Below are 12,711 nucleotides of genomic sequence, written 5' to 3'. Positions count from 1 at the left end.
GGTGTCCAGTATGGATCTTCAGTGAAACCCTGTTAGGCCAGACTTTGTAAGAAAACCCACCTTTGGTTGATTACTGATGGCAGTGTGTAAATATATTTAATTCTCAAAAGAAGTTGAAGAACACCAGATTCTTTCATGTTACCATAGTTAATCTATCATGAAGACACAATAGCTCGGCCATGGGAGGGAGCTGTGCCAATTTATTGCTGACTTTGTGTGGTGGAGATTAGGTGCCTCACTCTGAGGGTGTTGGTTCCAATCCCGGATGGGACTCGACCCAAGAGAGTAGAATTTGTACTCTACCAAGAAAGTGTTATCCCAAAGATAACATTTCTTAATCTATCATGCCATGATAACTATAGTAATATGAAAGGATTGGGTGTTCTTCGACTTGTTTTGAGTAGTTTATACCACAACAGCCAGTATTCCATACCAGTGATTGTTTATCTGGACATTTGTTAATTGACACAGTGGGGACAGTACTGACCAGATTAGGAAGGTTCATGTGTGTCATATTTTGCCTGTTAATTCTACTGCTATGATCCCCCATGGGGATTCTGGGATAGACAGTTCACCATCAACCTCTGCTTGTCGTAAAAGGTGACCAAATAGATTGGATGGCCAGGTTCGGTGACATGGTTAATGGCATGTCATTGAATCTGACAACTTGGATTTTTGTTCACAATATCAATCACTGGGTTGTCAGGTCCAGACTTGGTTATGTACAGGCTGCATGCAAATAGCTGGAATATGTCTGTGTGTCTGAGTTAAAATTTAACATTGCATCGACACTATTTAAGCCATATACAACAAGGAGTATCTACAGACAAGTGGATGTCAAACCTTCTTAACAAGTATGATGTAATGAAACAGATGGGCATTTGCTCTCTAGTGTTAAGTGGGAGGGAAAGGAAGTGATGCAAGCTGGGATATCGGTTCTTGTCCCCAAACTAGTGGTCATCTCTCGGTCATCTCGCTACAACGTCTACTACAGCACTAGCTCCAAAGACCCCCTCAATCACGTCCCATCACCTTCACTTGATTAGTCAATACTCAGACATGTTTGTGGGAGAAAATTATTGACATACACCACCACTTTAACCTTGTTCCTTTTCTGCCCATTGTCCTCCTTATAATGAGGAAGTCGGTAAGAAGGTCAGAGGTCACATGACAGACTAGTAGCGGGTCGGAGTTCAGACAGTGACCAGTGTTCTGGCCATGCTGTTACTAATCAGGCGATGGGTAACACTTCAGAAATACGACACAGATGTTATTGTCAGCTGCAAACAAAAGGTGAGACAATACTCTTTTGTGGATGATGTTTGAATTTTATTGTTGGCGAGACAAGGATGAAGCTGTGGTCTTGTCAGTTCTCATGAGGATACATAATGCTTGCACCTTGTCAATAGACCACTGTCATTCCCGGACTGCCCTATGGTCACTACAGTAGACAGATACCCACCAACCTGGGGAATCTGGCCTGCTGTCACTCGTCTGTTGTCAGTTGCCTTCTTCTGAACTGAAGCTGTCTGCTTTATTCTTCCAGAACAATAACATGTTCTTTTTCTGTTTTCGTGTATATTTCTGTGTCATTCTGACAGAGGAATCTGCTGGTGTTATCAACCAGTAATGATTCTTTATGACACTTTTCTCAAAGAGTTCGCTGGCTGATAATGATATTCATGGTTGCTGTGACTGCAGAGAATGCACATGTGTTTCATGCATTCTGGTTCTCTAAGGTCACCTGCACCACAAATGTCTTAATTCATTCTTGCAAGAAGTTCCTGTTTAAATCGAAACTATATCCTCTGCTGTTGACTGCTATGAGCAGGTATTCATCTACATTACAGATGTACACTTACAACTATGAAGGATAAATCAAACAATCAGATTTATCAATCTCATCTCTAATTTATTCATTTAACTAGTTATACGGTAACGTATTGTTTAGACTCCACTAACAGTGGATGTTTCAATGAACTGACATGCATGTTGGAAGAGTGGATGTGCAAGTTTGGATGAGCAGACGTGCAAGTTTGGAAGAGCAGAAGTTCATGGTTAGATGAGCAGACATGTATAGTTAGATGAGCAGGCATGCAAGTTTGTATGAACTGGCGTACATGGTTAGATGACCAGATGTGCAAGTTTGTATGAGCAGGTGTGCAAGTTTGGAAGAACAGACATGCATGGTGAGATGTGCAGATGTGCATGGTTGGATGAGCAGGCATGCAAGTTTGGATGGGCTGATGTGCAAGTTAGATGAGTGAGTGAGTGAGTTGGGTTTAACGCCGCTTTTAACAGTATTCCAGTTATATCGCGGCGTGTCAGCTGAATGTGGGAGGAAAGCCCGAAGTGATGCAGATATCAGACGTTTACCACTTCGGTGAAACCCACGAGCACGGGTATGGTGCTGACAAACCTAGAAACGTAATTGGGGCGAACCGGGATTCGAACCCACAGTCATAGGTTTCTGGCCTGCCCAAGGGACGGAACCCTGCACAGTGAATCGCGGTGCCTTAGACGACTGGGCCACCCATGCCCCCGCAAGTTAGATGAGCAGACGTGCATGTTTGGATGAGCAGACATGCATGGTTAGATGAGCAAACGTGCTTGTTTGTATGAGCAGACGTGCTTGTTTGGATGAGCAGACAGCATGTATGATTCAAGATTTTCATTGTATGTGATAATTAGTGATAATCGAAATCAGGATCAGTGTAGAATGGGAACATCAGGATGAGGTGGAAAATCCAATGGAAAGTAGAGAAGAGGTATTTGTCAAGCTGCTGACAAGGGCCCCAAGAGATGCTGTCTCCCTTGCTCGCTGCATATTCACCAATTGTCATGTACCGCTGGGTGCGATATTTGTTGAATCTGTTCTCAGTCCAACCACGAGTGTGTCGCCCAAGTTAGTTGGTGTTAATCAGGGACTAGGTGATCTGTTTGGCAAGGAAATTACATAACACAGTCTCCTTTTGTGTGACAGTCTTATCCAATATTGGTTTAGAACGTGCTCTCGGATAGTATTCTGGTGGAAATCTTAGCGGGTCAGTTAGCGGTTAACAGGATCAGGAAAATGATACAACCACTATCTCATGTTTGTGTATGCAAACACTCGTCAGTTCTCACCCTCACTGTTTAGACATTGTGTTGACTATTTTAGTCTCTTGATGATGGAACAAGATACCATTGTTTCTTACCGTGTCTTTTTGAAATGACATGACATGACAAAATTTGTACGAGTATCTTCAAAACAAACCAAAAAATTATTTTTGTTCCAAATATTTTTCGTCCTGATATTATCCCCATGTAATAGATCTATTATGCAAGTGAATATTTAACACTGCAATAACAACATGTTGAAGTTTTTCAGTCTTTAACTCTTTCTAGTTTAAGTTTATATGTTAATTTTAACCTCTTCTCTTTTCTTAGTTTAAGATCTCTCCAGTTATGACTATATGTTAAAATAACTTCAGGGTTTAAGAATTCAAAATGATTGTGTTAAGAAGTTAATTATAAAGTATACTGACACTAAGCTTGCACCATAGTTAGTATTGTGGGACTGTGTTGACTTTTAGAGTTGACATAAGTGTATGTATAGTGTATGTCACAAGGTGCTTTCATGTCACATAACGGCCCCATTTCCTCCCACTATTACCCCACATACTACTCTTATAATTGATTGCTGATGGCCAGATATTATTCAACAGGGCGTAACCTAGGAAACCGGAAACAATGGGGCGCCTCGCATACCAACTTGCTATTATATTCTCATAACATATTTTATTTCAGTAAGTAGGTAAAATAACTGTAATTTTGTCATCAGCTTGGGTTCAGTTCCAAATTGCTATGTGCTTTGAAGTATATCTTTATGTAAATCTTAATTGTTTTACTTGCTAATTCCTGTTTTGTATATGATGAATACGAGATATTTGAGGTGAATGTGTATGAACTTTTATTCAGATGAACATATGAGGATGATTTTTGTTATCAATTTAAACCCGTGAAGATTTGGGGTGGAACAGGTCTTCCTCAACCCTTGTCGTGAGAGGCGCTTATGCTTTGTGTTAAGTGTTGACTAAAGGGATCTGGTGGTCATGCTTGCTTGTTAATGCATGTCATCGTATCCCAGTTGTGTGGGTCAATGCTTATGATATCAATCACTGGATTGTCTGGTCCAGACTCGATTATTTACAGACCGCCGTCATATAGCTGGAATATTGCTGAGTGCTGCGCTAAGAACAAACAAACAAACAAAATCTTATCAATTTAAATTATATTATTTGACAGTGCTGTTGTAGTAATTCAATAGCAGTTCACTGAGTGAGTGAGTGAGTTTTGTTTAACGCTGCTTTGAACAGTATTCCAGTTATATCATGGTATGTCTGATTAATGTGGAGGAAAGCCCGAAGTGATTCAGGTCTCAACCGCTTAACACTTAGGTGAAAAGCAGTTCAGTGTCTTGGACAGGTGTGATAAACAACATGACAATTATGATTGGTAATGTGATAACGAGTTTACACCTGTAAACATCTTCACACGTGTGTAGTACCCACTGGTGGTGATTTACCCTCCTGTGAACAATGTCTCTCATGAAACAATCATGTTAATAACCTATCTCCATTCACACCTGCTAACGAGTAGAGGACAATCACACCTGTGAAAACAATGGGTCTTGTTAGTGGCTTGTAAATCATATTACTTCCTGTGAGAGATGATTGATTTTACGAGACATGCTCAAAATGCATATCTCACCTGTCAGTGATAAGCCTGGTGTGCCAGCATGAAGGGTTAGATACCACAAAGCCACAGGTATTGTGACGGGGAATGACAGCACTTTGGCAAGATGTTATTTTTTAACTATTACAAAGCATGAACTTGACTGGTATATTGCCATTAGTAAGACCTAGAGAGGAGAGGCAGATTTTCTTTGCAAAAACATTTTGTAAAAGAAATAGGAGATACTTTTTGCAGAAGAAGCTTGTGGCTTTAGAAGTATTTTAAGTGATACTGGGGGTATAGCTAAGGTGGGTGATGATTTAGTTCCAGTCTCTTTGTAGAGAGGGCATTTCAAAGAAAATATTGCTATCTTGAAAACGCTTTGTACTTTTAGAAGTTTGTTCCTACTGACTCTTCAAAAAATAATTTTTATAAAAGTTTTTTAAGATGCATTGAGTTCAGTTCATTGTAAGGTGCATTGTGATACATGTTCTGAGAAAAAGATAAATCCTTTTCAGGAGAAAAAATAATTTATCAGAGTTTGGCCTTAAAGTGGAATAAAATAAGCCAATTTATTAGGATTTCAATGACACTTTAATCCCACAGCAGACCACAGTCCTTTTTTCATCAAGTTTCACTAATCAGCTCAGGTTCTCCAGCAGACCGATACATCTTGTGGGAACTGTGCCCCACCCTCCATTAAGAGAGAAAAGGAGTAATGGACCACTCTTAAAGGTGTCGCATCAGATCAGGAGGCCGAAGCTTGATACCTGTGTCCAGACATACCGCGGTATTCACCTGGACCCGATGTCACTCATCACTCAGGGATTAAATTCAGCCCGCCAATGAAGCGATTGATTAACTGGGACCCCTTGTGGGTTGCCAACAGGCCTGATACACACACCAGAAACTTTAGGCACCTCCACAGGGGGTCAGCAGAGTGGGGCCAGTCTTGTCTTGACTGGGGTGAGGTTCGCTGCTGATGTATTGTCTGGCTTGGTGTCAGTGTTAACATACTGGACTTATCTTTATGCGACTGGCCTTGTAGAAGATGGCTGTGGTTTATGTTTGTTTGTCTGCTCGAGTTTTGTGATTGTCTCGTTCATCTGGTGGTCAAGCTTATGACAGACTTGATGTATGTTGTGAAGGACAGTCTTATGAGGCAGTTAATGTCTAAGTGTATGAAAACACACACTATTGGAGAACTGTCCACAGATATTTTAATACTTTGGATTGTTTAAGTGTTCAACTCCTTGAATCTTGCAGTTTAGTTTTGCTAAAGAAGCAAGACTGTAATTAGAGAAATTATCATTAGGTCATAAAGGTACATTGTAATATAAATAACTTGCAAGTGATTTTATGGCATGTGATTAGCTGACCAAGCAACTGTTTTGGTGTTCATGTTTCTCAAAATCAATAATAACTAGGCAATGGTCACTATCGGACTACTGTTTCCTGATTGGCTGATAATAGAGTGGGCGGAGCTTGTTGCATTATTGCACCAAATGGTGTCACTGATTTTGGATTTTTGTCTTGTTTTTGTTTTTTCACGTTGGTGGTTAAATAAGTTTTCTGTGAACTTATTGTTGACATATTTATTTATGAGACTTGACTTCAATATGTGTTTGTTTTAATGGAGTTATGAATTTAAAAACCTGTGTGCACATTTGTGTAAGTCCGCTACACACCGCTCGCTGGTTTTTACCTTTATATCTACATAAACACAAAAAATATTGAAGTCAATTTTTAAACAAACTTTATATTTTGAATAATATTTTGAATCCCTTCAGTCTTATTTGATATTTTTGACATAACTTGTGTCTGCGAATGCAGATATAAAGCAACAAAATTTCAAGAAAAGAATTTTTTGTATCAAGGATTAGTATGCAGTTGATAAATATTTTATACATATATGGACAAGAATTTGTATTGGAGATGGAAGTGAAACAAACCAGATCTGTGTAAACACTGACCAGAAACATGCCATGGGAATTGTAACATTCCAGTAAGCCCTATAGGCATTGCAACAAATCAAACATGGCTGCCGATGTCTGTGGCACCAGAGAACAGTGGTCATCTGCTTGACCATGTGGTCTCCGCGTAGCTGCACTGACTATCTGGGGGGAGTATGTTGGGGCAACAGACATCCAGCGTCAGTGACCTGTGTCCAGAAGCGGGAACTATGCAGAATCTGTGTATACCTCCACATATTGATGAAGGCACCTCAGAATGATTCTAGTTCTGAATAGATCTGATTTTTCAGACTTCAAATCTAAAAACTAAAATTTTGAATAAATACATTCAAGACATTGAAAAAATTTGGAATGTTGTTCATGAAATATTCTAGATGTTTTATAATTAAAAGTCACTTCATAGCCCTGTTTTTTTAATGTATTTTGTGTACATATTGGGTCATTCAAATCGATATGTGAAGTATTTCATCAGAAATTTGAAATACTTAATCTGCTAACTCATTATCAAAACAACACATCAAAATTGAGAGAACAAGAAGTCTATTTTTCCTGGAGGAGATTTTCTGGTGTTTAGATGTTGAAAGTGATCCGATAGATTCCAGCAGCCAGTGTCCTGCAGAAGGATCGGGAAGAGGTGACGTGAGAATGGCTAATGGACGACCCAGTTAAGCAGGGATTTCTCCTGATCTTTATTGATGGAATATGATACTTGACAGGATTCTCCCGACTTATGAGAAGCCATCGTTTTGGTGTCACGCAGAACCACAAGGCTTCCCTCATTGAATTAAAATCAGTTTTACTCGACAGGAAAAATAAATCAACTGACCAGGGTCTCTAGTTGAAGTATTAGGACATCCCTAAGAGATTCACTGATAGCCGTAGTGTAGTTGTGATGTCACTTCCTGTAGGGACCTGTTCCAGCACTCCAGGATCAGATAGTGCTGTATTCTTGATCCCAGCACCCCAGGATCAGATAGTGCTGTATTCTTGATCCCAGGACCCCAGGATCAGATAGTGCTGTATTCTTGATCAGCGCTTTCAAGTTTGAACTTGAAGCTACTCTTGTAAGTATTCAGCCAGCGTGTCATATACTACTCAAAAGAATATAAGAACACCCAAAGTTTTCATATGACTATATTTTAACTACATTACATTTAGTCATTTGAAACAAATAAATGGTCTTAACTTCTTTTGAGTAGTATATGTTATAAGGCCTACTCCTGAACATCAATGAGAGAGCGATTATTGCTTACACTGCACCAGTAGTTGTGACCTATTCATAGTCCTAGATAGTCTATCAAATACAGCCTATGCAAGTCTATATATAATGTGTGGCAAGTCCAGATTACTGCAGTATCAGGCTGAAAATGAAGAGAGCCTCTGGGCTCCTTTTTATTATATTTTTATTGAAATAATTTAACAACTTGTTTTTCTGTATGATATGTTCATTTCAGAGACTAGATGTTAGTCTATATCCTAGACACAGTAGTGTATAACACATGTGCCTGTTTGTCTTAAAGTGATTGGTTATAGTTGTTAATGGAAACTGAGAAAATAGTATCATTTCTTTCTCAGTTTAGATGGAAGCCATTGTTATAAATACATCACAATATGATATATTGATTATCTCTGAAGGAATCTACAATTTTATGTTAATTTGGACCCATTACTTATTTTCAGGAAGATTATATAAAGCCTTCTCATGGTTATGGTACAATAAGTAAATCAACTTCAAAGATAATCCCTTACCAGAATAATAAATCTCTTTCTGAATATTCCATCCCTTTGAAGACCAGGTACATGACGTCAATGGCAACAGCACAATAGTATTGCAATGTCCGTTTGGTGAACATGTCATGGTGGAAGAGACTGCACCATATTTGTGACTTGAGTGAATCAACTATAATCTTGTCACACCTACACTTACAGAATAATCTACTATCAGACGTTGTGAACAATATGGTCCATGGTCCTTCTGATCCAACCAATAAATACGACAACCTTTTGTTTATTTTAGCCAGCTACTGTAAATGTGTTAAAAGTCCTTAACACTTGTTTATTGTATAAACTAACCTATTGACTGGAACCACAGGGCAAGTGTCTGTCTGTTTCACAGCTTGTTTAGTTAATTAACCTAATTGATTCGGGGTTGTCTGTGTAATTATCACTGCTACAGGTGAGAGAGACTCCCTGTCACAGGTGAGAGACTGAGGCCCCATGAGACAGACTGCTTATAACACTTCAGTGTGGTACTCGTCTCATACTTAACGAAATGACTAGAGACTCTTTATGACCACTGGACATAGTAAGTGGACATATATATAGTTGTCGGTCAGTCTGTAGGCATTGCTTGCTGGAGGAACATAGAGAGCTCTTCTAGTTGGTCAAGTGTTCCTGGGATAATTACCTTTGGATTTTATCAATTAAAATAGGTATGTTGTCATTACTATTAGCAGTCATATTTTTTTTTAACCTTAAAGTTTCATTTATATTTTTTCAATTATTTCATTTTATATTGATGTTTTATGTTTGGCTCATTTTGTTGGATGGTTGGTTTGTTGTTTAATGCCGCACTCAGCACTATTCCATTTATGTAAATTACGAATTTGCTTTCATTAACATGTTTTCGTAAATAAATGATCATTATCAGCTATATCAGATGTATGTCAGCCCCAGGTATATTAAACGCATTTCTTCATGCTTCACTGGGTGATATGATTATACTCATACACTCTCAGCTGTTCATGCATTATGATAGAAAATAGGTGGCCGACCGCAGGCAGGTATTGAAAGTTGACCAACTTGTGATGTTAGTTGTAATAATATAGTGAGGAATATAAGTTAATCAGGCTACCACATGTTACCTGATGCTGAAGTCCCCCATTAGCCTCATTTCATTACTGATGTCCAGTGTTCTCCCTTGGGTTGGTCACCTGATGACTGCATGCTTATTATTTACCCATGAAAGCTGAGTCAGTTGTCAGGAACGCTGCATCATTTATTATTTTCTCGCTGGCGACATATGTCCTGTGTCGCTGCCGCTTGAAACGAGAATTTAATGGAACCTAATTGTTTATGGTTTGGGAATTGTTTTTGTTTGATATGTCACCTTACCAGTTGTTAGGATAAAGGATTTCTTGAAATGTATATCAGATCTACTTTAAGTTGGTATCAGCGCTACTTAACCTGTAAGTTATATCGCAAAAAAATATATACCATTCTGAAATGGTCCTAAACTGATTAGTTGTATACAGATAGGTTTTATTGGCTGAGTTGAAAGATTTATGTTTATTTGCTACTTTAATAAACAGATAATGAAAATTAAACCAAGTCTAAGATAGAGATAAGACAGAGACATGACTTTACCAACACAAAGCAACAACCACGCTATATTCACCCATCTTCCGGCCCTTATCATGCCTGATTGGTTCAGCAGTAAATGTTGGCGATTTATCATTTAAGAAGTCCTTTATCCTCTTCTCACATGCAGCTTTTGGTATAAACCTAGTGGCCCTCACAGGAAACAGATATCATATCAATATGCACATATCTCTTTATCTGTCCATGTCAGGGTTGAGTATAAAATGTGGATTCAGATGGTTTAATTCCTTTTTTCGGCTGTGCTGGGGTGACTGTTTCGTATGTTTCGCAACGTTGCTTTTTCCCTTCAAAGGTAACTCATGCATTTGTTGTTTTGGTTAAATATTCACATAATTGTACAAATATAAAAAATTGTAACTTTGAAATACAATAGTCTGACCATTTGTATGGCATATGTTATTACATCTTTAAATTATTTACAAATATTTTGATATCAGCATGAATAAGATATTAAGCTCTTTGTGGTTGACTTTATCACTGGTGCAGAGAACTTAACTTGAATGTTTATCAGATCAATTTGGTTATATTATTCCTTCATTGAGCATGAAATTTGTTGCATGAAATTACAGGGTACATTGATAGGAATTCATTCAGTGCTTCCTTCCTATTGAGAAGTGAAAAGACTTCAAACTGTTCCACGGATGAACTCACACTGCATGGGTGGATGGAGCGAGCCTTTCATTTCTCAGATGAGCTAGATAACAGGCCTTTATGATATGGGGTGTGCTAAAACATCATATTACCCCCTGAGAATCTCTCACAAATCCTGGTAACCTCCGACAAATGTCGGCAACAGATTGGTCATGTGACCCACTATTGTGAGGCAGAAACACAATATGCGAGACTCGATTCTCTAAGTTAGAACTCGAGAACTCCAACAGTGGGATGGCCAGACATATGTGACACAGATGACAACCTGTTGCCAACATGGCTTTAGAAACGGCGTCATCCACGGAAATTATTAACTCTGGTAAGTTAAATACACCAAATATGTATTTTGTGTACGAAAATATTTCACAAATTTCACAGAACTGTTGTGAGGATAGAAAGATGTGCATTGTTCGCCGGTGTCACTTCAGCATTTTAGTGTTAATAGGTCACAGCTGTTAAACAACGGGTCCAGCTAACAACCTCTAGCACTTAGTGTATTTACTCGGTAATTAGTCCCATGTCAGATTAGTGGATGACACCAGTGTAAGCCAAAGGCTGGTAGGATTTTGATAGATGTCTGTACGCGGGCTAGGGACACACCACGACCGGCTCTGCCTGTGGTACAACTAGGCTTGCCACTGAACACATGTTAACAATTTCCCCTGGTTTAGTCTTAGTATTGATTGCTGGTCAGACTGGTATGTGACTTTACTATGGACTGTTGTAGATCATGTGTATTGCATGTTGGTAGCTTGTTCTCTCGTATTTGTATCAGGGTATCGGTTTGTAAAGTGGTTTGGCCCGGACTAAAAAATGCTGTGATATGTACAAGATGCAAGATTTCATCTTGAACTTGAATCAATGAGGTTTCTATAATAAATGTTCATGAACCCTTTTCTTATACCTGTTCAAGGTATTTAAGTGCATCTCTGGATGTTACTGTGAACTTGCTTCTTTCTGTTTTGCTTAATATGAAAAGAAGTAATACTTTCTTGTCCAAAATAATATTGATTCACACACTTTAAAAAATATCATATATTTATCAGTGATTTTTTTCTCTCTCCAAGACAAATAATGTTTTAAACTTTACGAAAATGGTGCCTTTTTGTGAGAACATTCTGGCATGTAGATCTAGGGAAAATTTGAAGAATGCGTGACATTTGTGACTGGTCGTAGTCTTGAGGCTCAGCTCTGAGGAAGAAATGTGTTACACACCACACCACACAACACTGTTATCATTACTCTGCATAACTGGTGAAAAAGATCACCCAAGCGTGAAATGTATTTTTTGAGCACTCTCAAAGTTAGACTTCCAACAAGTTCATGATTTCTTAATCTAACTTTACTTTGAAAAGAAAGTTGTCAGGTTGTTTCATGGCAGGTGGTAGCTGCCGATATTGGGGTCATATCATGGCAGGACTCGGCAAGTCAGTACCCCCAGCATTCCTGGACGATTCAGTCGGCATTGTGGGCACAATATGTTTTTTCATACTTGTTTGTTTAAAATGAGGAGATATTAATTTATGTTTATATTCACATGTGTGACAATATTTGTGTGTTGAGTTGGAACAGTTATTAGTCCATAATGAAAAATTGAGCTAAAATGGACATGTTCAATGAAATACACATTTCTGATTTTTTAACATTGTTTTGAAAAAATATTCAGCACATGATTTCTTTATATTTCATAGGCAAAAATGTTTGTCTGAAGAAGAATTTGTATATAACTTTGAAATACAATGTGACATCTGTGTTTATAATTCTTCTTAACAGTTTGAATAGGCCATGAAGTGCTCTAAACAGGGATATAAAAGTTGTCATCTTTGAAATTCTTCCTGCAAGATGTGACAAGTTGTACATTGTGACAATATTCAGCATTGTACAAAAGTCAATATTGATCCCAGTTTTGAGTGTTCATAATGATCACATTGTTTCCGCCTTAACGCTACCAGTTCCGTATTTTGGTGATGATCCGTTTAGAGTTTTCATA

The 12,711-nt window shown here is 38.4% G+C and overlaps 1 protein-coding gene across 8 annotated transcripts in view; it reads left to right on the top strand.

Annotated features, from left to right (window-relative positions):
• Positions 1-12,711, top strand: part of LOC139450641 (rho GTPase-activating protein 7-like) — a 252,331-nt gene that overhangs the window by 204,440 nt on the left and 35,180 nt on the right. Inside the window, exon 1 of one of the 8 annotated variants that reach the window (XM_071232438.1) lies at positions 10,942-11,040. The exons of the other annotated variants lie outside the window; for them this stretch is intronic. Coding sequence (XP_071088539.1) covers positions 10,998-11,040 — 43 coding nt within the window. The 5' untranslated portion in view covers positions 10,942-10,997. Of the gene's footprint in view, positions 1-10,941; positions 11,041-12,711 lie in introns of those variants that run through there. 8 annotated transcript variants of the gene reach the window in all.

Source organism: Haliotis cracherodii, unplaced genomic scaffold (assembly GCF_022045235.1).
Source record: "Haliotis cracherodii isolate W230 unplaced genomic scaffold, xgHalCrac1.p SCAF_8, whole genome shotgun sequence".
NCBI classification, from domain to species: Eukaryota; Metazoa; Mollusca; class Gastropoda; order Lepetellida; family Haliotidae; genus Haliotis; species Haliotis cracherodii.
Note: the sequence above shows the minus strand (reverse complement) of the source record. Positions and strands in the feature narration are given on the sequence as shown.